The following is a 25,096-nucleotide window of genomic DNA, read 5'->3' as shown; positions in this document are numbered from 1 at the left end:
TGTGTGTGTGTGTGTGTGTGTGTGTGTGTGTGTGTGTGTGTGTGTGTGTGTGTGTCTACAGGTAGTCTCCTCCATTAAGTTGTAAGCTCCTTCAGGGCAGGGACTATCTTTTGCTTCTTTTTATACCCCTAGCCTTAGCACAGTGTCTGACACACAGTAGGGGCTTAGTAAGTGCTTACTGACTGATGGACTGGTTCTGAAGAGCCTCTTCTCCCGGGACAGAGAGGCAGTGGGTTGTCACGGGAAAAGCAATGCACTTGTAGTCAGAAGATGTGGGTTCAAGTCCTGATGGTCATTTATTTACCCATTATGTGACCTTAGGCAGGTGACTTAGCTTCTCTAGGCTTCAATTTTGGAAATAATAATGATAATAACTGCTCCACCTCCCAGGATTGTGTGAGAATCATGCAATCATGTATTTGAACAAATACGATTTAAATAAATTTTGATAAATTTTACAGCACACGGGAAAGAGCAAGGTGAGGAGAGAAGCTATGTTATGGCTAAATCAGGGACTCATTCAACGTGGGGGCCTCTCACGAGACCATTTGAGGTCCCCAAGGGCCTCCCTCACTCTAGGCCCAGAGACCTGAAGTGACGGGCCTACAGCCACCTAGCCAGTTCCTGGCAGAGTTAAGACCAGTAGCCAAGGCTTCTGACTCCCGTTTTTGTGCTCTCTCTTCTACGTCTGACTATGCCTTCCTTCATCTAAGGCTTCTGTTTCTGTCTTGGCCTTTATAGGCTTGCAGCTTCCTCTCTGCATCAAGAGGAGTCCTATAGATTTGGAACTGGAAGGAATCTCTAGTCTAGCTTCTTCATTTTACAGATGGATAAACGGAGGCCCAGAGAGGCTAAGGGACTTCCCCAGTCACACTGCTACTAGGTATCTGAGGCAGAATTAGAACCCAAATCTTCTTGACTGCAAGTCCAGCATTCCATTCACTGTACCACCACCAACTCTCCAAATTTACGGCACAAACCCCTTAGAAAAGGGTTAGGCCCAGGAAGGGAGAGACCTAAGGAGTCTCCAGTGGCCTAGGATTCTAAATGTCCAATAACCAAGCCTGGGCTGTTCCTTCTCTGTGTCATCTGACCACAAGCCAAAGGCAAAGGAGATGAGGATTCATATAACCCCTTTGTGTTCCCAGCTCTCTCTGTGGGCCAATGGGGTTTGGGCTCAGAACATATTTTTGCACAGACCTAAACAGATCCTGCCCAGTTCCAGCAGAACATCCTAGGATCAATTTAGGACCATTTTGGCCCTGGGCTCCTTGAGACATACCATAACCCAGGCCCGCAGGGGTCTAACTCCTCTAACTGCCAACACAAGAGAAAAGCCAGGAAGTGTGAGGCCTATGTCCAGGTCAGGAACGTGGGTGTGAGTGGGGAAGAGGAATGGTCAGGGGAGGTAAAGGGATGCCCTACAAATGTGAACTATTATTAGGTGATTATTTCTCACCTTGAAATCTACCTTAAATTATAGTTATGTGGCAACATTGGAGGGAAATCCCAATAACCTGGATAGGCCCCAGGGCAGGTGGTGGTTGCATGGTCCCATTTTCCGGGACACTCCATCTGTTTGCCATGATTCTAACAGGTCTCTACAGTTCCTGATTGACTCAGACACTTGTGTTTGCTCTTGTGGCTATAGCCATAATTCCAGCCTGGTCTCTGAGCAAATCCTAGCTTAGTTTAGAAGGCCCTACTATTTTTCCAAGAGAAAGCCACTTTTTTCATCCAGTATTCTCTTGAAAGACCCTCTCTTTCTCTTTCCCTTCTTCCCTTCCTCCCTTCCTCCTTCTCTATCTCCTCCCTCTATCCTTCCCTTTCTTCCTCCCTCCCTCCTTCCTTCTTTCCTTTACTTTCTGCCACTTCATTGTACTTTGGTCATCTGTAAAATGAAAGGGAGTTGGATGAAATGACTTCCAAGATTCCTCCTAGTTCTAAATTTATGATCCTATAACCTCATCTGTCCCCCAGGTATTGTAAGCTTGGGTGTGGCTGTTTTTTCTTTTTCTTTTTCATCTTTGAAGTCCCAGTCTGTAATGCAGGAGTTTGCACAATAAGAGCTGCTTAATAAACGGCTGTTGCATTAAATTAAGTTGAATGCTGCTGTTGGGGGGAGGAGTCTCTTCTGTCCTCCCTGCCTTGGGACCCCAGCTTGACCAGGCCTACCCCAAGCCCAACAAGCTTGATTGAAACCAGAACCAGCTTGGAAGTGTAGTAAGACAAACGTCCTGCTCTGGGTCCTCTAGTGAGTGGTCTTGTCTGCCCTGGCCCAGGTCCTGGTCATCCTGATGGATGTATTCACGGATACGGAGATCTTCTGTGACGTGCTGGAGGCTGCTAACAAGCGGGGTGTGTTTGTCTGCGTGCTCCTCGATCAGTGTGGTGTGAAGCTCTTCCGGGAGATGTGTGACAAGGCTGAAATCCTGGACAGTCACCTGAAGGTAGGAGTGGCCTCAAAGGAGGTTTGTTGGCTCTGAGCCTTCAATCCTCTGTCCCCTGAAAGGGAGGATTCCAGGGCCACACACGGGTTCAAAAAAAAAAAAACAAAGAAAGAACAAGATGTGTAGCAACCATCCAGATAGTCCTGCATTGAAGACTCTTCCCTGAATAAGACCCTGTTGAAGATTTATTTTTGCAACCAACAGTCAGTAAGGGACCCTCTTTCATTTTTTCTTGGGGGCCCCAAATTTAAATTTACATTCTTGGTAGAAATAGCCTGATACACAGCACATAGTAGGTGCTCAACAAATGTTTCTTGAATGAATGGCCAAATGCCATCAATGAATGTTACCGAAATATTTGTTGAATATTTAGAGGAGTCCTCAAAAGGTGGGTAACCTACCCCTCTTCTCCACGTGCTTGGTAAAATGTCTTGGTGACTTCACAGGCCAAGTGAGTTCTGGTATACTCATCGTCTTGATACAGTAAAAGGTCATTCAACAAACCATCCACCCATCCATTCATTTGTTCGTTCACCAAGCATTTATAAAGGTATTACTTCGCACAAGGAATCACGATCCCCATTACCCAGCATACATTCGATAGACTTGGAACCATTTCCCCAAAATTTCTCTTCCCTATACCCCCAAATCTTGGCCTAATACCAGTTTTTTAGAAGCCATCGAGGACATTAAAGAAACCATACAATGTTATGTCTGGAAGAACTCGGGACATAAACTGAGGTCTCCTTTACATTACATTAAGTTTCCTTGACAAGGAAATTTTATAGAAGGATTACAGGAAGAAAAAAAAAACCACCTGGCAGGGGCTTTATCAATAATTAAGTCCACTTTACAAATGAGGAAATTGAGGCCTAAAGCCATGAAGTGACTTGCCCAAGGTCAAGCCATTAGTTTTTGGAAGTTACTTCCTTTCTAGTGTTTCAGGGACAATGCCAGGAAAGAGCAGCTGATTAGAGCTGGACAGTGGTCACTCTCAGGACGTGAAGTTGTCTGCATTTTGTTTTTTCCAAATTCTTCCTGGGGCACAGCTAAAGCATAGTCCTATCTTATATCCAAGGACCAGTGTGGTTCATAGGTTCGAGTCACAGACCTCCTTTTCAATGCTAACACTGGACCCAGACTAGTCACAGTAATAAACAGGTAGCATTTCTAAGTACTTTAAGGTTTGCAAAGCACTTCTCAAATATTATCTCATTTGATCCTCAGTACATGCTTGGGAGGTAGGTGGCTATTATTATTCCCATTGTAAGATGAAAAAACTGAGGCAGGCAGGTTATAAGTAATCTGCCCAGGATAATACAGCTAATAAGCATCTGAAGCAGGATTTGAACTTAGGTCTATGCTGACTCCAGGTCTAGTGTTCCATTCACTATACCGCTTGGCTAGCTGCTTCAATTATGTGATCTCTAATGCCCTTTAAGTTCACTCATGTTTGTTCATTTAAAATTTGGATTTTTATTAAAACTGGAAGGGATTTTTGAGAACATCTAGTCCAACCTCCTCAGAAAGTCACAGAACCTCCAAATTGGAAGGCACCACCCTCTACATCCTCTCCAACAAGCAATCATCCAGCTTTTGCATGAAGACCTCCAGGGACCATGAACTCACTACCTTAGGAGGCAGCCCATTGCTTCTTTGGATAGCTCTGACATCAAGCCTAAATCTCATCCTATCCATTGTTCCTACTTCTGTCCTCGGGGGCCAATCAGTACAAATTTAATTCCTTTGCCTGTAAGACAGGCTTTAAATTCTTGAAGATAATAGCTATCATGTTCCCCCCCAAGTCTACTTGGGCTAAAATTTATCCTGAAGCTTCTTCTCCAGGCTAAATATCCCCAATTCCTTCATTTAATCCTTACCTAGCATGAACTTGAAGCCCTTCCTGGCTGTTCTCTGGCCATTCTCCAGATGATTAATGTTCTTTATAAGATGTCATGGCCAAAACTGAGCACTAAAGGAAACTGAGGCCCCAGGAAGTGAAGCTATTTGCCCAAACTCAAATAGGCAGGAAAAAGGAGAGCTTGTATTCAGACCCATCCCCTCCAATTTCACATCTGGTGTTATTTCCACTACATCATTTGGTTGCTTTAAGATTGAGATTTCCATGAGAACAAAGGGATCTTTCAATTATATCCCCAAATTCCTCTAACAGAACATTTCAGTCCGAAGCGTGGAAGGAGAAACCTACTGTGCCAAGTCTGGCAAGAAGTTCTCGGGCCAAATCCAGGAAAAGTTCATCATCTCTGATTGGAGATATGTCCTCACTGGATCATACAGGTGAGACCTATCCCCGAGCATCCTCACCTTCTGTTGGGGGGTGAGCCAGTGTTAAGCCCATCCACGCATTGAGCCAGTGAGATCCAGAGGCAGAAGCCAAGGGGGAGTGAGGTAAAATCAGTCGGAAAAGCTGACCTAGAACCAGGTTGTAAAGGACTTTAAATGCCACACTGAAGAGTTTGTATTTGATCCTAGGCATGATAGGAAGCCATTGCAGCTTCTAGAGCCGGGGAGTGTCATGATCAGACCTGTGCTTTAACAATATCCGTTTAGTAGCTTTGTGGAGGCTGGATGAAAGTACAGTTAGGGGACTATTGCAGTAGTCCAGGTGAGTGGAAGATGAGGGCCTGAACTAGGGTGGGAACATACCCCTTTAATCACTTCCTCTCTCCCCCTAGTTTTCAAAAATCTCCTTATTTATTGACTCTTTCCTTACTGTCTACACAGCAGACAGCACAGATTTTCCCCTTCACTTGGTTCTCCTCAAACTATTGTTTTAACTCTCTCTTCCCTTTCATAGTCAAACTCCTAGAAAAAGCTTTCTATAGTCTTTGGGACAACTGCCTTACTTCCTACTCTTTTCTAGCAAATTCTTGTAATATCAGGCTTTCAATCCCACCATTCAACTGAAATAGCTCCATCCAAGGTCTCCAATGTCCTTTGCTTAGTCCTTATCCATTCTGATCTCCCTGTAGTATTTGATTCTGTTGGCTACCCCTTCCTCCTATATTCTCTCTCGTTTCATGCTTTGAGGAAAAGAAACAAAATAATTCTGAGTCATGGCCACTTCTTAGGGGCAACTGTCCATTATTGTGACCAACTTACCCAAAGTGAAATATATATTAAGCACTCACAGTATGCCCAGTCTCATGGAAATTTAAAAAAACCAAACCAACAACCATAAGACCTAGTCCTTGCCCTCAAGGAGCTTACTATCTAGTGACCCATGGCACATACAGGACATAACTAGAAAGAAAAATATTGCAAAGAAATAAAGTAATCAGGCATCAGATTGTGAGATACAGGCTAGAATTTTAGTGAATGGACAATCATTGTGGTCAGGGTTAGACAGGAAAGGAGGAGGATCCTGAAAAGGAGAAGGAGCAGCAGCTGAGGGGCTGCTAGATGGCACAGTGTTTGATAAAGCAACTGTTCTGGATTCAGGAGGACCTGAGTTCAAATCCGGCCTCAGACATATAACACTTACTAGCTGTGTGACCCTGGGCAAGTCACTTAACCCCAATTGCCTCACCAAAAAAAAAAAAAAAAGGGAGGGAACAAAAACCCAACTTTGAGACCTCCAGCCCTGCATCAGCTTGGCTTGGATCAACTAAAGATGTTCCATTTTCCCCACTTGTAAACTACTTGTCAATTGATATACTTATCATTGATAAGAAGGTCCTGGGACAGACATATCAGGCATTATGGCAGATGCCAGTGCTCAGTTTCTCCAAGATGGACCCATACAGAAGACTGACACCAGTAGGATCAAGTGACTCCTCAAGAAGGTGGGAGGAGGGCCCCAAATAACCCTCAGGGCATCGCAGCTCAGGTCAGGTAGGCTGCCAGGTCCCTAAATCTGCCAGGGAGACAAGGAGACAACATTGCAAACAGGGTCACTACAAGTAGTGGCTGTCATTACAAATCAAATGACAATCTTTTTCATGTGTTTTGCATAAAGAAGACTCGAAATACACCACATCCCATGTTAAAAAAACACACACACATAAACCCAGTCAGAAGAGTCAGTCAACTAGTATTTCCTGGGCCCCTTCTGTAGGTCCAGGTCTATGTTGGGCTTCTATAAAATACAGACTCCACCCTCCCAGGCTACAATCTGGCTGGAGAAATAAATCATTCACAAATGAAACACATGCAAATGATATGAGACAGTGTATAAGTACTAAACTGGGTGGTGGGACTTGTAAGTGTGGAAGGTGCTTATTATTGTTCAGCCGTTTCAGTTGGGTCTGATTCTTTGTGACTCCATTTGGAGTTTTCTTGGCAAAGATACTGCAGTGGTTTGACATTTGACATTTCCTTCTCCAGCTCATTTTACAGATGAGGAAATTGAGGCAAATAAGGTGAAATGACTTGCCTAGGGTCATACAGCTAGTAAGTGTCCGAGGCCAGATTTGAACTCAGGGAGATTACTCTTCCTGACTACGGGTCCAACACTCTATCCACTGTACCACCTAACTGCCCTACACAACCCTGGGAGAAAAGTGCTATTATCATCCCCATTTTGCAGATGAGGGAACTGAGACAGAGGTTAAGTGACTTGCCTAAGGGTCACACTGCTAGTACTTCTAGTAGTACCTGGGGTTACATCTGAACTCAGGTCTTCATGACTCCAGGTCAGCTCTAGCTCCAGTGCCACCTAGCTACATAAGGCCACCATTTTGCTCAAGGCCAGCCCTGGATTAAAGAAACATCACAGAAAATGTTGAAAGGTGAAGAGGAGATATCAAGAAACATGGGAGACGAAGTAATGAACAGCTTCTGCTCAGGACTCCCCCACCTCCCTTCCCACAGAGACTCAACTATTCCAACTGCCATGTGCAGCTCAAACTAACAGTTGGAATTGGAATTTGAAATTCTGTTGGCTGGTTCTAACGGGCCTGGAATTCTTTGGTTTGAAGCTGCTACTTGTGAGCCTGGGCCAGAGTCCTTACTGCTCAGTGACCAGAGGGGACCCATTTTGCCATTTCAAGCATTTTGGCTTCATTGAGATTGAAAAGTCATTTTGCCCTGGGTTTATTTTCCCTTTATTTTCATCATCCCTGTGTTTTTAAGTGTATTTTAAGGGGAAATGGAATCCACATGTTTCTAATTTATAGGCACTTCACTCATCCCAAGTGCAGTTTGGGAAGGGCTCTAAGAGCCAAAGGGCCCTCGGGTGGTGGTCTGTCTGCCTTTTTCTGCCTTTTGTTCATTTAGTGGGAGATCAAGAACAAGAGAATGAAGTACCACCTTAAAAGGTGGCAGCTCCAGGTGGAAGCCTGCAAACTGGAAGATTTGCACTCAGCTCAAACTTGATTCAAGCATTTCCTGGGCCCATATTTCTAAGTAAGATTGAAGGGAATGGGCCTGTCCCTTGAGGTTGTGAGATTGAACCCAGGCAAGCTCCAAATAGCTAATTTTGAAGTAAGCTTAAAAGCAGAAAGAAACATAGGACAAAGAAAATTTTTCTTTCAGTACAAACTCTTTCCAAAGCCTTATTTCTATACAAATGTTTTCCTCTTGGGACTCCAAGCTTCCCTCTTGGCTGGAGAGGAGAGAGGGAGTCTGGGTCCAGCTGGAAAAATTTGACATTTATTGTGACTCAGGAAAGAAATAAACAATCAAATGATCCTTTTCCTCTCTCCTCTCCTGCTCCCCTCCTCAGGAATTCTTACATCCCAAAAACAGGACATGGGGATCAAATCTAGAATGCTTTACCCTTCACTAGACCAAAGTTGCTGAATTCTTTTTAAAAATTATTCTTTCCCTGCCCAATATTTCTTAATGCCAGAGCTTTGCCTCAAAGTTAGCAATTAGGCAAATGCTTTCAAGCCACTTTGGCAAGTTCCTGAGACAATCTAAGGTCTGTCGCATGAAAGTCTAGGGTGAAGTGATCCCAATGGAAAGAAATACAAATTCCCAAACCCAGGCCCCCAAGACAGGGCGAGAGGTTTCCCCGAGGCCTGGGAACACTAAGATTTGGAAATGCACTAATGAAATGATGTGGAGGTAAAAGGCTAACAAGTTCCCACTATCATCAAGCATAATGAAGGGCAGCGATCCCGAGGTGACTTCAGCAGCAGGGAGCCAAGCTGAGCCCAGCTGCAGCCCCAGTTTCATATGGATTTATGATTCTCCTTGTCTTTATTGTCTGTGGGCTCCCTCTCTTTCCCTCCCACCCAGAGATGTTTATAAAAGACTTAGGGCCAAGGGATTGTTTCATGGAAATTCAAGTTGGGTCCACTCTGGGATGCGCAGGGGTCTGCCAGATCTGCTCCTCACACAGCTCGGAATCTTTAAAAGACTTTGCTCTATGTGGGCTCCACTCAAGTGGAAACACATTTTAGGCTGATTTCTGCCCCCTCCCTTACATCCTCCCACCTTTCAGGGTAACCAACCGGCCTCAAACCTGTGGGTGAGTTAGGGGGGATGTCCAGCCTGAACATGTGAAGATTTCCCCAGGCAGAATGGGCAGATGAGAACAATTTGTCCCAATGGTCAGGAAGGCAGCTGAGGGAGGCACTGTGGAGTGCTAAGAGCTTCATCAGACACCGAAGACATCAAAATCACTGCACCCTGGGCCATCACCAGTCGTCCTGACTTTTGTCTTGTCACTGGACTTCGATGACTGGAAGAGAGCGTGAAGCTGACCACTTTGTGCAACCCTGCCTCACTTAAATCCAATTCACTCTCAAGTCAAGACATCACCTTATGATGTCATTGGTCTTATTCAAAAAATGAAGGATGAACAACAGCTTAGGCCTGAGGTGCTTCTTCAGGGAAGGTGAATCTTGATGGACTCCCTTTACATCAAACTCATCAAATTGTTTAGTTCCCTCCCTCCCCACAAGGACAATGGGTCAGCCTTTTCCTTTGAGCCCTCAAATGACCTTTGTTTCAAAGAGAACAGTTGTAGGAGTCTTTGTCTTTGTTGATTTGCTTTGAAATTCACAATGGAAAACCCAGTGGCACCATCTTTAGAAGAGTAAGTCCTGAGTCCATATTTGAAAACAAGGAGCATGTTTGATTTAGTTAGGCTGTTGATTATCATCACGGTAATGGGTGCCATTGTTATAATCCTTAACAGCAATCATAGCAATAGCTAATTGGAATAAGACAATGAGTTTAGCTAATAACCATTATTAGCTACACAATGGCTCACTGGCTTTACTCATTAAGGGGAACCAGAGTTGTTCCAGTAGCAATTTTATTTTAGGTTCATAAACCACTACTATTTCAAGAGATTTCTGGCCATGGCCAAATAATCCTTCACCAACACAAGCTTCCCTGTCTTTAGCTTTAGGATGATCCTCACAAAGTCTGTTGCATCCTTGAAACATCTAAAGAGAGTCAGCAGCTAGTGGAAAGACTTGGGAGTTGAGAAGACCTCAGTTCAAATCCTACTCGTTACTGATCAGCAGTGTGACCCTGGCCAAGGCACTCTCTCTCTGTGCCTCTTTTCTTATCTGTAAAATGGGAATAATAAGAGCACCTAGAGATTTGTTGTGAAGATCAAATGAGGTCATATGTGTAAAGTTCCTTTAAGTGATCTATAAATGCCACCTCTTATTATTGTTATTAGCAGCAGATGGTGAAGTGGATAGAAGATTTAGAATCAGGAAGACCCAAGTTCAAGTATAACCCTTGACAAGTCACTTAATCTGTTTGTCTCAATTTCTTCATCTATAAAATGGGGATAAGAATAGCACCTGCCTCCCAGGGTTTTTTGGAAAATAAAATGAGATATTTGTGAAGTCTTTTGCAAATCTTAAAACAACATTTAAATGCTAGCAATCATTATGATAAATCCTTAAAATGAAGCACTTACTTAAAATAAAAATCACAGATACAATCATTTAGCAAGGCAAGTCAATCCCATTCTCTGCTCTCCTTTTCCATTCCCCCCCCACAACAATTAAAATGCTTAGCTTTGACTTAGTACACCCACCTTACATACAGGAACCCAGAAATTTGCAGATATAAGACTGGACTCCAAGATCTTGGCAAGAATGCCTTTTTTAGCTAGACACGGGAATGAGGATGAAGGCGTCTTTGCCTAAGGAGGGGTGAAGATACATGGATAGGGGTTTGGAAGTGGGACGAAAGCCATTTGAAATTTTATTTTTATGATCATGATTAAGTAAACTTTCTTTCAGTAAACTCCTGAAGTACCTAAGAACATAAATAATATCACAGATGGCCCACCCAGTAGTCTTTTTCTGACAGCGACAGCAAAGGATGCTTCCTTTCCAAACCATGTGGGAGCTGACCTCAAGGACTGGGGATGACCCCTATCCACCTTCAAGTTCTCTTAAAAGGTCTCAGAGTTAACTTCAAATGAACTGTGGAGACGCCATAATCTTCCCTGTAGAATATAAGCTCCTTGAGGTCAGAGAGTATGTCATTTTCAATCTTTGTATCCCTAGCACCCAGGACAATACCTTGCATATTGTTTTGGCAAGATACTAGCTGTCTAGGCTATGGTGCTTCCTCAATTTTTAAAGAGGAAGAATATTTAAGATGTTCTCTCTCCTAAGTCCTGAGGGCATGGGAAACCCCCTTCATTATACACACACTTGAGAAGGTTTGCCAGATCAGTCAACAAAGGCATCTGTCTTGACTTGTTAAATGGAATAAAGCCATGGAATAACCCAATCTCCTCTGGCAGGCTTTTAGACACACCTAGTTCAATAGCGGAGTGTGGATCAAGAATTGAATGTTTCAAATGGCCTGGGAAGACTAAATTTAAAATACAGGAAAAAATATTAGAATTCTAGTGTTGTTGTGTTTTGTTTTGTTTTTTTAAACCTTCTACCATATAACCTTCTTCATATTCCTTTTCTTTTCTTTTTTAAAATTTTTTTTATTAATTTATTTTGATTTATCAACAATCACTTCCATATGCTTTTGAGTTTAAAATTTTTCTCCCCCTTTCTCCCCACCACCCTCCCCAAGACGGCACACAATCTGATATAGGCTATACATATACATTCTTATTAAACATATTTACACATTAGTGATGTTGTAAGTAAAAATTAGAACCAATAGGAGGAACCACCAGAAAGAGGAAACAAAACTCAAAAGAAGAGAAAAAAAATAGCAAATAGTATGCTTCGATCTGCATTCGAATTCCATAGTTCTTTCTTTGGGTGTGGATAGCATTTTCCATTACAAGGCCTTTGGAGATGTCTTAGATCCTTGTATTACTGGGAAGGGTTAAATTTATCAATATTAGTCATCGCACAATGTGGCTGTTATTGTGTATTTATATTCCTTTTCATAGATTTAGAGCTGAAAGGGACATTAAAGGTCAGTTACCACGACCTCTCGCTTCTTTTTGGTACATTTTAAATTTAACACAATAGCAACCAAACTGCCCTGCTTGTCTTGGTCCCCTTCTGAACTTTATTCTGTTCTTTTCTGGGTATTTTTCTTGAAGTTTTATTCATGCTCTTGATTTTCTTCTTTTTTTTGAGGGAGGACAGGGGCCATCTCTATCATTGCCCACAAAACCCTGCCACCCAAATAGAAGATCGTGACAAATATGGCTAGGTAAAGCAAACGGACACATTGGCTGTATCTGAAACTGTGTCTTATCTTCTAGCTGGGAAACATGCTACATCAGTCACCCTACATCCTCAGGTCCTAACTGGCCATTGCCTTGATCAGAGTTCTGAAACCTTTCACAGTTTATTATAGTCATACAAACTGTTCTGGTTCTGCTCACTTTGCCCTTGTGCTCATACAAGCCTTTCCAGGTTTCTTTGAAATAGTCTCTTTTGTAATTTTTTATGGCACAATACTATTCCATTACGTTCTTATACCATAATTTGTTCAGCCATTCCAACCCTCTCACTTTACACATGAAGAAACTGAGGCTCAAATGACTTGTCCATAGTCAGTGGTAAAGATCATAAGCAGGAAGCAAATGTAGGTGCTCTGACTCCAGAATGATCTCTACAGTGTACCATCACTATGCCGTTAGGAAATAACTAGCCCCCAATCACCCTCTGAAGTATGTTCTGTGGATTTCTAGGGAGATGCTAAATAGTAATAGTTAACATTTATAGAGTGGTTTAAGGTTTGCAAAGCACTTTGCGTATCTCATTTGATTTCATAGTAGCCCTATGAGATAGGTGGTATTATCATGCAGAAATTCTGCCTAAGACAGGACAGGTGATTTGCCTAGGTTGTAAGGCAGGATCTGAACTTGGTTCTTCCTGACTCCAAGCCTAATGCCTTATCTACAACGTCATCACAATAATAGCTTCAGCCTAGGGATCAGCGCTGCACTGCCCCTTTCTCTTGATCTTACCTGACAGAACAGGAAAACAGAGTGACTCAAAACTGTGGTAATAGTGAGGGTAGAAGTCTGGTAATAGTGATAATGTAAGTTTAATTCACTTGACCTTTTAAAGGTTTTTTAGGGTTCATATCCATCTTCTCCTAGCAAGCAGGTTGGGCGAAAGGAAAGTAGGAAGAGAGAAAAAAGGGAAGGAAGAAAGAAGGGAGGAAGAGAGAAAGGGAGGGAGAAAAAGAAGGAAGGAAGAGGAAGGAAAGGAGTGAAGGAAGGTAGAAGGAAAAAAGGAAAGAAGAAGGGAAGGAAGGAAGGAGTCATTTTTGCTGGCCCCTACAGGTTGAGTTGAAGAGCTCTCAGATAATAGGAAGTCATAAAAAAGTACTCTTGAGTGAGGCATTTAGTAACCTCTGTCTGGATTTAAGTAGAGCCTTTTAAAAAATACCACCATAGAAATCTGCAGCATTTAAATGGGAAGATGTGAAACTGTTCCCTTTTTAAACATAAGCACAAACAAGCTAACTTCTGAGTGGGATCTTTCCTTTTCTTCCCAGCAAGTCTAGGGATGCTATCACCCTCCTCACTTTGGAGATCAAGAACCTTTCTTCCACAGACATTTGACAACCTCCCCGGAAGAAGGAATAACTGCATTCTGGACACACTTTCTTCCCCTCTCCCCCATACTTTAAGCACTTTCATATCGTCTCTTTTGTCACCTGGTACTGCCCCTGCCAGGTGATAAGGCAAAAGGGGGAGGGCAAATAGGACTGGTATTTTACAGCTGATCAGAGGGGCAAAAATGTCAAGTAGGTCATCCAGGGGGTGACAAGGCTGGGTCTAGAGTCCCACTAGACTCTTCCCACTGTGTTCAAGAGACATCAAATACAGTTACTGTCTTGGGCTGAGGACCAGGAAGCCAGAGAAGAAAGGGCCAAAGTGATTTTCTCTGATACTGTTAACTGCAACAGCTGAAAACTATTTTCAGAGGCCACCAGTTCTTGTGTACGGTGGGACTGAACCACCAGAAATGGAAGGGGCACTTTATAAAAGGGGTGACTGAGAACACCCGAGCCAGGCTTCCTTCTTGCCAGTCTGTGAGTTTAGTTCTAAAACCCAGCAGAGTTTGCCGATTTAGAGCTGCCTCTCTCTCCCACTCCCACATCACCTCACTTGCTCTTTTTGCGCTCTCTCTCTCTCTTACCTTCTAGTTTCTCGTGGCTCTGTGGCCAAGTCCACAGAAACTTCCTCTCCAAGTTTACAGGCCAGGCTGTGGAGCTGTTTGAGGAGGAGTTCCGCCACCTGTACTCTTCCTCTAAACCTGTGATGGGCCAGCGATCTCCCGGGCTGGTCAGGCCCCTCCAGCCGAGTGGAGGGTCCAAGCTCCCTCAGGACAGCTTCACTGACAGCAGCTGTCCATCTAGTGACCACACAACCTCTGACCCCTTCAGCAACCCATCTACCAGCAGTAATCCCCATCACCAGTCTCACACTGTGTCTTCAGGGCCAAGTAGCCCCTCCACTCCAAACCCCCCACTTCCCAGGGTCCATTCCTTCCAGAATGGAAGGAATTATGTTCCTTGGGCACCTCAGTCTCCCCAGGCCAGCTACCAGCCAAGGCATTTTGTCACCGACTGCCCTGTGGGCCTCTACAGCAATCTCAATGTCTACAGTAGGCCTTGGAGGCTGCGGCTGGAGGAGTTGGGTCTAGGGGTTAGGCTGGCTCCTGGGTGGCCCTTTTCCAAGCTTCACTTGGTGTCTGAATAGTCCCTTCAATACCAACCAGGGTGGAGATTGAGTCCTCCTGTACTCCTGGTGGGACATTCTTCTTTTGGCCCTACATTTCCAGGCCTTGGACCCTATCTGAAAGGCTGATGGGATTTTATAATGCCTTCAATGGAGGTATTAACTCAGGAAAAAATTCCTGCAGAGATTTAATGACTCCCAGACAAATGCACCTCCAACCCCTTACCCTGCCTTGGCCTGTGGTTCCTGGCATCGCTTGATAGCCCCAACTCAGGTGTACTAAGCATATTCCAGGCCTCAATTTGATTCAACAAACATTTGTTGAAAACCCCCAGACCCTGAACTTATCACGGAGGTTGCAAAGACAAAAACAGTGAAAACCACTTCTGGCCTCCCAGGGCTTATGTTTCCTGGAAGGTTTTATTTTGTGGATGGGAGGCAATATGCCACTTGATAATGGTAGAATTGTTCTCCTGCCCCTAGCTTCCCTATGATTGTCCAATCTGGAACATTCAGGAAGAAAAATGCCCATGCCAGGAAATTCAAAGCATCATGTAGGATTCTGGGAGATCTGAAGTGGCCAACCTATTGCTGTCAAGAAACATAAGTCAGGAGCATGAGGCTGGAGTACCTCTGAGAAACTAGGTTATAGGTGAGATAATTTCGGGTTCAAGGTCCCACAAACTGAATCCTTAAGCTCTCCTCTCCTGCAATTCTTGGGAAATTTCAGCTATTAACCCTGGCAAAGAGTATGTGGTCTAGACAAAGGTTTACCAAGGGGTCAGGAGGGACTGGGGTTGATTTGGGTTAAAAGGTACATCAGCTTTAGAGGGGTTAACTAGGGGTTGCAATGGTTACCGGGGAGCTAAGGTGTCAGGGGACCCTATTATGCTACCATGATTCCTGTATAAACTATGCTACAATGAGATTCGTGGGAAGGGGGAGAGGGAAATGTCTCTACACGTGAACCTCTGGAAGTACATAAAAGGGAGCATCTATCCACATCCTCCAGCAATGGGCGAGGAACTGACCATGTGGAAATGTCACTTTTGGATGCTCAGGAGCAACTCCTTGGAAATGACTTCCTTGCTTGCCAAACCTGCCCCAAACCCCAACCCCCTCAACTCAATTTGTTTGGCCAGTTTGCTCTCAACCAGCAGCCAACAAACAGATCCCACCACTCAGAGCCTGAAAGCGCTCTGTGCCTTGGTGCCTTTTATTAGAGACACCTTCCCCGGGGGCATGGTTCTCCTGAGCCACAACTTCTAGCAAGGTTTACACAATGTTCCTGCCTCCGTTTTGGGAAAGGCTGATGAAGGCCCTAACTCTCTTCTGTCCTGCACTTTCTTCTTATCTTTTCTAACAATAACAGTAATTCAAATGCTGTTGGGTCACTCAAATATGGATGTTTTCCCCATCAGAGCTGTTGATCCCTATCATCGTAGCTGATGGAGTGAAAGTGGGATGTTGGATTCCACAAATATCATCTTAATGGGTGCTGGCTCCACTGTCTCTGACAACACAGAAAGGAAATCAGTGAAGCCCACACTGGGAGTGATGATTAGAAAAAGAGACCCTTAAAAGTCACCAAATTTGATCCATCAAGCTTGCTCCTGGGCATATATCTTAAGGTGGTCAAAGACAAGAAAGAATCTGACATACATCAAAATATTCATAGCAACACTGTGTGTGTGTGTGTGTGTGTGTGTGAGAGAGAGAGAGAGAGAGAGAGAGAGAGAGAGGGAGGGAGAGAGAGGGAGAGAGAGAGACAGAGAGAGAGAGAAAGCAAAGAAAGGTTGAGGTGGGGGGAAATGCCCATGAGCTGGGATAATGACTGTACAAACTGTGGTATTTTAATATAATGGAATATTATTGTTCTACAAAAATGGACAAATACAAAGATCTCAGAAAAACAAGGGAAGACTTATATGAACTGATGCAGAGTAAAGTATGCAGAGCCAGAAAAACAATATACATGATAACTGTAATACAAATGAAAACAAGATCAAAAGACAATCAAACTCAAATTAATTAAAATGATCAACTGAGCTCTTGGAGAACACGGTTCCCTCTGTGCCTCAGGAGAGAGGCTCAGACTGTTACCATGCCTTCAGAAGTGGTTATTCTGTCTGTCAGGACTCCTTAACAGTTTTACTTCACTTAAAGGGAGGGTTCAGTGGTAGGTTGAAGGTATAGCAGGAAATCACTGGGGCATAAAAAACAAAACACATCAATATAACTTTTTTTTAATAGATGTTCAACACAATCAACTTCACTGAGTTCAGTCCCTCTCTTACTGCCTGCCCTGCACCTCCTTTATACCCAAACTTCCAGTGGTCCCAGACTACTTTTTCCTATGAAAACCTATTATTCATCTGCCATTGACTTGGGCCTCACCTCCAGGCACCCACAAACTATCTCAATATTACTCAATACTTAGCACAGCTGAATTCCTGAGGACCACACAAACCTAGTTCCCTAATCCTGTGGTAGTTACTGATGGACAGCAGAAAGTCTTATGTTACCAAGCCCATACATAGCTTCCTTATTCTCAATTTGCTTCTTCACAGTGGCAGGACTGTCACATATATAGCAGAGATGAGTCACACACAGAGGCACTCTCCATTTTCCCTTGATCCTTGGAGCTGTTTGACATAGAGAAGTTGTCACTCACGTTCACAGTTTCTTTCTGAAGATTATGTGTGAGAAAAACTGCAAGGAGAAACTGTAAATATTTCAGACACACAAATTTAAGCACCAATATAAACTTTTTCTGTCTATAAGATATGCTTAAGGAGACTTTATAATAATGCTTTCTCAGGTGAGGATATGTAAAAGAACAATGGTAAACCATGACCAAGGTCCTGACGAGAAGTGGGGGAGAAAATTCTCTGTAGGTCCTTTCTTACTTTGGAAGGGAAGTCTATCCCAGGTCATTGAAATGGTTATCAGAATTAAAAGGTTTCATGACTTTTTTTTCATCAGATTGACCAATGAATGAATGCTTAAGGCATTAAGTCTTTATTACGGGATGTTTTAACACACAAAGGAAGGTTTGGCTAATGGTTATAGCTTAAATGCAGAAACATGGAGACAGGTGCTATAAAGACAGAGTCTTGGGACACTTTAGGCAGCTCCGCATTGGAGCCATGACTAACACCCCCAAAGCATGTCAGCAGCCAGCACCTGTAAACCAAGGCATAGAAGGGATCACCAAGGTGCTCGGGGTTTCTAGGGAATGGGAGGGTCTCCCTTGGATGTACCTAATTGGTTTTCCATTTCTAATGTAACAAGAAGGGTGCTGCTGGGGACTTACAGAGTCTTGGATGGTTGTGTTTCTAGAATAGAAAAGAAGATTTGGGAGGAAGGAGGGAGGTTTCCCTGGAAGAGGCAGCATGTTGTAAGACAGGCTAGGCCTCAAAGCCCAGACAGGAACCTTGGATTAGCAAATCTTCCCATCAGTAAGCTGACTATACCTGGAGACAACTGGGTGTTCATACCCTCATTGCCAACAGGATGGAATTAAATTTTAAAATTACAATAAAACAGGCCAGGGAATGAATTCATGTTGAGTGTGGGTCTCATCACTCAAACACTGAGTCTTGGGGTGTGATGGCATGGCAGGGGGAATGGAAAAAAAATTAAATAATTAGAATATTCAGCTACCTGTAAGGAACAGTTCTTTGGCACACTTCTTATCCAGCCTTGCATCCCTTCCCCAGGCATCTGCACTATCAGAGACGTGTTCATAAAGGGATCTCTTAGTTTATAATCAGCCTTCATGAGGAGGGTATCCCTCACACATACTTGGACCTCATCTTTGGTCAGTAATATCCTTCACCACTCCCTTGACTTAAAGTGACTTGTTACATTTGCCTCCGTGGTTGAAGAGGAACTCTAGGTCTACAGAGTTTTGTTGGACCTTGTTTCCTTTCATCCTGCTTTGATACTGTAAATCCATGCAATATGTCTTCAGAATCCTGTGGTCAACCAGGTGGGGGGTGGGGAAGGGAAGACCCTGGATCAACATGAAAGCCATTACTACTGGGTGTCCACTGTCTCCCTCCTCCAATTGAAACCAAATTTGATGGAGACTTCTAAACAGCCACCAAGGAATTTAATAGACTCCATTCCTTCATGATAAAGATGGAGGAGCAGAACCACCAGAGATTTCCCTATTTTGTGAGTGGTTTTGCCTAAACTCTTGGAATTTCCCAGGACTGAAATCACCTTCTCGGTGAATAGTGTCAGCAATCTTACTCCACAGTTGTGGAGTTTGACTGGTCATTACTGAACTAAAAAGAATTATTTTAGCAACCCTTAAAGAGGATCAAAGGAAGAGTCTGGGGACTCATTCTCTGAAAAATACACATTTCAAATTTTTTGGGTCCCCAGTCTTACCCATCAGGGTCGCACTTTGGCCATGAAAAAAGGCTCTCTGCTAACTGCTGTTACAATTTAAAAGTGGAACAAGCTTCTCTGGGAGGTAGTGGGTTCCCCTTAATCGAATTCCTCAAGCAAAGGCTGGATGTCTGCTTGTCAAAAGTATTGTAGAAAGGATTCTTTGGGGGCATGGACTGGGCTAGATGGCCTGTGAGGATCCTTCCAACTCTGAAATTCCGTGTAAATCAGAAATAGGTATAAGCCAATTTGTGAAGGATGTTACATACAAGAATGGAAGAAGAAAGTCAGAGCCTCAGTTCAGCCTTTGAGGTCTGTGACAGGGGCCTCGAAGCCTCATGTTTCCTCCCTGGATTTTCAGTTGAACTGCTCCACATCTAAGGGACATTGGTAATTCCAAAAAGAGAGCCATTAATCTGACCCTTTGTGAAATTTACTTTGCTTATGGTATCAACATCTGCCCTGACACACTGGAGTAAGTTTGGGGGTTTAAGGGCTTCAAAAAAGAAGCTGGCCTTCTGTGAATGCTTAAAGCAGCAAGCCATTATTCTTGCACATTTTTATTCATATAAGAGAAGGCTTGACTTAAGGAAATACCTGAGGACAAAAACACAGGGGTAGGGGCAACAAGAGATGAATACAAAGGCAGCAAGCAAAACCTCCAAATTGGGGGCAGGAAAAGGATACCAGGGCACTCCAAATGGGGCAGCTTGATGATGCAGGCTGCTCAATGACATAGCTGAGCACCATGGATTTTATAGGGAGGGGCAACATCTCACTCTAGCACATCTAACTGATTTCTCATCTCTGAGGTCACAAGCAGAGAGGCAGTAGGTATTGTCAAGGAACACATGTTTCCAAAGAGGAATTTTCTAGGCTTAGAAGATTCCAGAAAAAGGCAGTGATGTTTCCAGCAACAGGCAGTAGGATGGTGGTGATAGTGCCTACAGCAGAGATAGCTCGCCACAAGGCAGGTCAAACCTCCAAAAAGAGAGGTTTGGGGTAATTTTACAGGCATTACCAAACTGGATGGCCAGAGCTTCACACATCAAGGAAATAAACTGCTTGCTGACTGCGTTCTGAACAAGCCCTCTGAAAGCCCTATACTTTTTTTCCCAGTATAACTGAGGCACTAGACATATATCTTGTATCTCTGCTAAAAAACCTCCTGAGTCTTCTAGGTTGGCAGAATGCCAACAGAGTACATTTCTGATGGCTGTTCCTTAAGAATGGGATCTATAAAGTAGAAGACACTCAAAGGCCTTATTCTTGCCATTTTTCTATTAAATGTCAACATACTTCTTACTAAGAGGGCTAACGAGTACAGCACTGTTGAACAGGAAGGCAAATAGAGAAATACAGTAAGCGGGGGACACTGGGACACCTCACTGGGAGCACAACATGTAGGAATAATCCACAACTTAATCCTTTCCTTCATTCAGTCCCTGCCTTTCCATAACTAAGGATATAAATGGAAAGAGTGGAGAGGGTTCAGAGAGCTGCAGGAATGGAATGGGAACAGCTGACAGACAGCTGCTTCTGTATCTGAATTATCTGAATGACTTGGAAAAGTGGAGAAGGGTGGGTTATGAGGGTGACATCATCAAATACATTTACAAGGGCACCTGCACCAAACTGAAGATGCCTCTCCCTACTAGCTCTTCTATTTACAGCGGCTGCTGTGAGCATATAGCTACCCAGTAGGCTGTTGTAGAGCAGTTAAAAAGGTGACCTCTCAGACTCTGCCCTGGGCAGACCACCCCCCAGCTACTGCCCTCAGCTCTGGGCCCTGCACTTTGAGGCTTCCATTGAAAAGGGGACAACTAAAAGAGGGAGGGTGAGGTATTGAAACCACAATCATACAAGAAAAGAATGGTGGATATTTAAGCAAAGACTTTAAAGAGTCCATCTGAGCTTTCCTTCTAGAAAAAAGACTAGACTTATCCTGCCTGCTCCCAGGTAACAGAAGGAGGACCAGTGGGTAGAAGTTTCAAGGAAGCAAATTTGGGTTAAAAATAGGGAACCCCCTAACAAGGGTGGCTTGGCCAAACATAACTGGGCATCTTAGGCAGGCAGGAGGGAGACTGGTACAACTAGAGGTCTTCAGGGAGAGAGCTTGGATAATTGCTTGTCAGAGATATTGGAGAGAGTATATGCTTCAGGTGGCATCAAAGTGGCTCCCTTCTAAGGCTATGATTCTAAAAGGGCTGGAAAAGAAGACCTATTGCTGGGTGGCTGCCCTCCCACTATGGAATGTTTTAGGAAGTAGTCCTGAGTAAATGGGACAAATATTGCCCAGAAAAAATTTCGGTGGGCTGAGAGACACCTTGGGGTGTTCTCTCCCCAGAGCCTCTAGAACAATGCAGAGTAATGAATGTTCAAGAGCCATAACACCCCAGCACTGAGGGAAAAAGGGCACATGCCACCATAGATATTAGGAGCCAACATGGAATTAAGGAGAGCCATCTGCTTTGAAGAAGGTAGTTTAACTCCTGTGTGTGAACTGAGGGGGCTAGAAAACCACATCACATGAATGCTTCCAAAAAGAGGCCCCCTCATCTGGAGCTACAGCTAAGCTGGAAACCCACTGCCAAGACTGAGACTCGGGAGTGCTTTCCAATGGGCAGTGTTGGAGAACGTGTTCCCTGGCAAAGGGAGCAGGTGCCGTCACCTCGACAGAGCTTCAGAATGTGAATAGGCAGGAGAAGGAAAAGGAAGGCTAGCATAAAGGACCTTCTGGAAAACGAGCAGAGCTGTACTAAGTTGAACTGCAATGAGGATCAGCCAACAGCAATGTCTCCAAAAGCAGCCACGGGCACGGGGACTAAGCAACCTGACCCAGAGCAAAACTGTGAGAGAGAAGGGCTGCTCGCTGGTGAGTATTGGTATTTTCTATGGGTTCTCACCAGAGGGCTATGGGTTTCTATTAACCTCTAAACTTGTTACTATTGGGAGTCTTATGAATTCATGGACTTGTAAAGGAAGTCAGCAACTCTACTTTAGAGGGGAGCCAGATAGTGAAGTCCCTGGATCATCTGGGGAGGGAGCACGGAGAGGTTCCCCAAAGTTTACCCAGGCCCTTCAGATCAGGAAGGGAGCCTCTGATACATGATTTAGACTTTTTTTGAAGAAAAAGTAGGGACTGTTTGTCCGAAAAAGTGAAGGCTATGAAAAAGATTCCATAACAATAGTCTTTCCTCGTGAAGGACAGGACCAATTCTTCTTCAACTGCAGAACAGAAAAATATTTAAACTCTACCATATGAGTTTTAATTTAGCTATAAGGATTTTCAAATAATGAGGACTACTGAACACTAATATGGGTTTGGAAATATCCCTTTTTGGAAGTCTTTAAAAAGATGACCAGATCTCTTCTGCTTGAGACAGCTTAACACAGCTTTTCTTGGAGGCAGGAGAAGGGCTACATGAGTTAACATCCCTTTTGGTCTCACAGTTCTCTTTCTCAGAATAGAATTTCCCTGTGCAAAAGTTCACCTCAGGTTTATTCAGGTGCTCTGAATGAACTCTGGAAGAAAGTACTGACATATCTTGCCTTTGGTATTCAAATATGAGTCTGAGTCTATTTCCTTATAAATAGTTTCAAGCTACTGGCTGAGGAAATAAGATGGTGGCCGAGCACACTGAGTTCAGGGCTCCAAAGGCAATATAGATAAATGTAGTATGCAGCCTGAAATCCCCTGGTACCCTCTCAAGCTCACTCAGCCATATACAACATATTCAGAATCACTAATGAGTCATTCCATTGGAGCACTACTGTCTACAGAAGAGGAAAAAAAGAGTCTGGTTGTTCATACATAATAGTATTTTCCTCCCAAACCACAAGACCTGGGCTTGCATGTCTTCAATTGGTTCTGAAGATTCCATTACTCCTTAGATCACAGAAATGGTGGAATCCAGAAGGGGAAGCATCTTGCTCATAGTAGGTGTTTAATATTTATTACTAACATCATATTTTATTGATTGGTTGAAGGGCCAGAAATACAGCCGGGTCCTTCAGAGAAGGTCCCTGACCACCATAAATGGTGCTGAACTGAGGAAGGGGCAGGAACTAAAGGCAGACGTTTTCTTGTCTGTTGCTGAGAATGCCTACCACTGCCGAAGTTCTCAGGACTACAAATAAGGTTGAAAATTCAAGCTGGCCTAGATTCAGGCCCTGTTACAAGAATGCCTCCAACTGAACAGGTCTATCGTTTCTCCCAAACCTGCTACTCTTCTCCCTGTGCCTCCAACTTCATCAGCATCCTTGATTCTCACTTGACAGAGCAGACAGGTTACTAGATTTTTAGAGAATCTAGTTTGAATCCAACTCAGCTACTTATTACCTGTGCGACCTCAGTCAAATCACCTACTGCTCTTAGCTGAAGTTGCTTCATTTGGAATATGAGGGCGAGGGTTAGATGAAATGACCTCTAAGGTCCCTTCCAACTCTAAATCTATGATCTTTCTCCCCTGCCCCATGTCCAATCAGATCTCTAAGTAGATAATTCTCAGATCTATTTTTCTAGTCCTGACCTTCAGCTCTCATCTCCAGCTGCCTACTGGACGTCTTGAAATGGGTGTCTCACAGACAACCTAAACTCAACATGTCCAAAGTTGAACTCATTCTTTCCCTCAAAACTCTTCCAAACTTCCCTACTGCTGTTGAGGGCACCACCCATCCTCCCAGTCACCCAGGCTCCCAACCTAGGTGTCATTTCCAGCACTTTGCTCTCATTCCCATCATCCAATCGTTGCCCAGTCCTGTCAATCGTACCTTAGTAATAGCTCCTGAATATGCTCCCTTCTCTCTGACACTGTTACTACCCTGGTACAGGCCCTCATCATCTCAGGCCTGGAATATAGCAACAGGCAGCTTGTTGGTTTCCCTGCCTCAAGTCTCTCCCCACTCCAGTCCACTTAGTTGTCAAAGTGATTTTCCTAAAGCATAGGTCTGACTATGTCACCCCTCTATCCAAATAATCTCCAATGGCTCCCTATTACCTTCAAGATGAAACATAAAATCATCTGTTTAGTTTTTGAAGTTCTTCCTAACCTGACCCCTTACCCATCCTTCCAGTCTTCTTACATCTTATTCCAATGACTCTCAGCTCCTTATTCCACCCTCACTCTGATTTTACTGGCTGTCCTCCATGCCTAGTATGCTCTCCTACCTCATCTCGGGCTTTGTTCAACTTTCATCTAAAATCTCACCTTCTTCGAGAAGCCTTTCCTAGTCCTCCTTAATATCAGTGCCTTCTCCCTTGAGATTTTCTCCAATTTATCCTGTATATATCCTGATTGTACATAGCTGTCTGCCCCAGTTGTGAACTCTTTGAGGGCAGGGCCTATTTTTGCCTTACTTTGAATCCCCAGTGCTTAGCATAGTGACTGGCACTTGGAAGGCACTTAATAAATGCTTGTTCACTTGTTTCTAAACTTTTGTCTGTTTACATAAATTGGTCCAAACTCTTTAGTTTGACATCATTCAAGGCCCTCCATGAGGAAGACTCCATCCACCTTTCTAGTCTTTTATCATGTCACTTCTTCCTAGTCAAACAAGACTTTCTGACATTCCCAGAATACTAGTCTACTTTATATCATTCACTTGGAATAACCCCTCTCTCTGAACATAGCTGCCTGTTGAAATCCCACTGATCCTCCAAGACTAAATTTAATTATCACTTTCATTAGGAATCCATCTCTCTAGAATTAGGGAAGAGACTGTGAAAGGGTGGTTTGAGAATACTTAAAAGGGAAGTAGAGGTAGTCATTAGGAGCTATAATGGGTTCACTATGTATAAAACATGCTAGATTAAGCTCATCTGATCTTTTTGTCAGAATTACTAGAACTGGTACAAGGAAAATGCAATAGACAACACACTTGCATATTTTAGCAGGGCATCTGACGACTTCTCATACTATACTGAGAAGATGGAGATCTGACAGAAATGATTTTGTCAGATGAATTCAGAAGCAACTGAACAAACACATCGAAAGAGCCCTGATAAAAGGATTGAGATTGCCTGGAGAGTGGCCTTTAGCAGAAGTTCCTCAAGGGTTGATGTTCACTCCTAATCTGTTCACCATTTTTATTGACTTGGATGAATCTGAAGGCAGAATTTCTCTGAAGCACTCACAGCCTTGGCAGCATCTAGTTGGGAACCACTTAATTTATTTCTCTTCTC

At 43.6% G+C, this 25,096-nt stretch overlaps 1 protein-coding gene across 8 annotated transcripts in view; it reads left to right on the top strand.

The window, feature by feature from the left end:
- FAM83A (family with sequence similarity 83 member A) overlaps positions 1-25,096 on the top strand; it is a 47,782-nt gene that overhangs the window by 10,770 nt on the left and 11,916 nt on the right. For 4 of the 8 annotated variants that reach the window (XM_027853999.1, XM_027853994.1, XM_027853995.1 and 1 more), the window contains exons 2-3: positions 2,283-2,450; positions 4,624-4,748. In XM_027853999.1, the coding sequence (XP_027709800.1) occupies positions 2,283-2,450; positions 4,624-4,748 (293 nt within the window). The other 4 variants (XM_027853992.1, XM_027853993.1, XM_027853998.1 and 1 more) reach the window with 3 other exon arrangements.

This window comes from Vombatus ursinus, unplaced genomic scaffold, assembly GCF_900497805.2.
Source record: "Vombatus ursinus unplaced genomic scaffold, bare-nosed wombat genome assembly UNPS02010284.1, whole genome shotgun sequence".
Taxonomy (NCBI): Eukaryota; Metazoa; Chordata; class Mammalia; order Diprotodontia; family Vombatidae; genus Vombatus; species Vombatus ursinus.
This window is presented reverse-complemented; position numbering and strand designations above follow the sequence as displayed.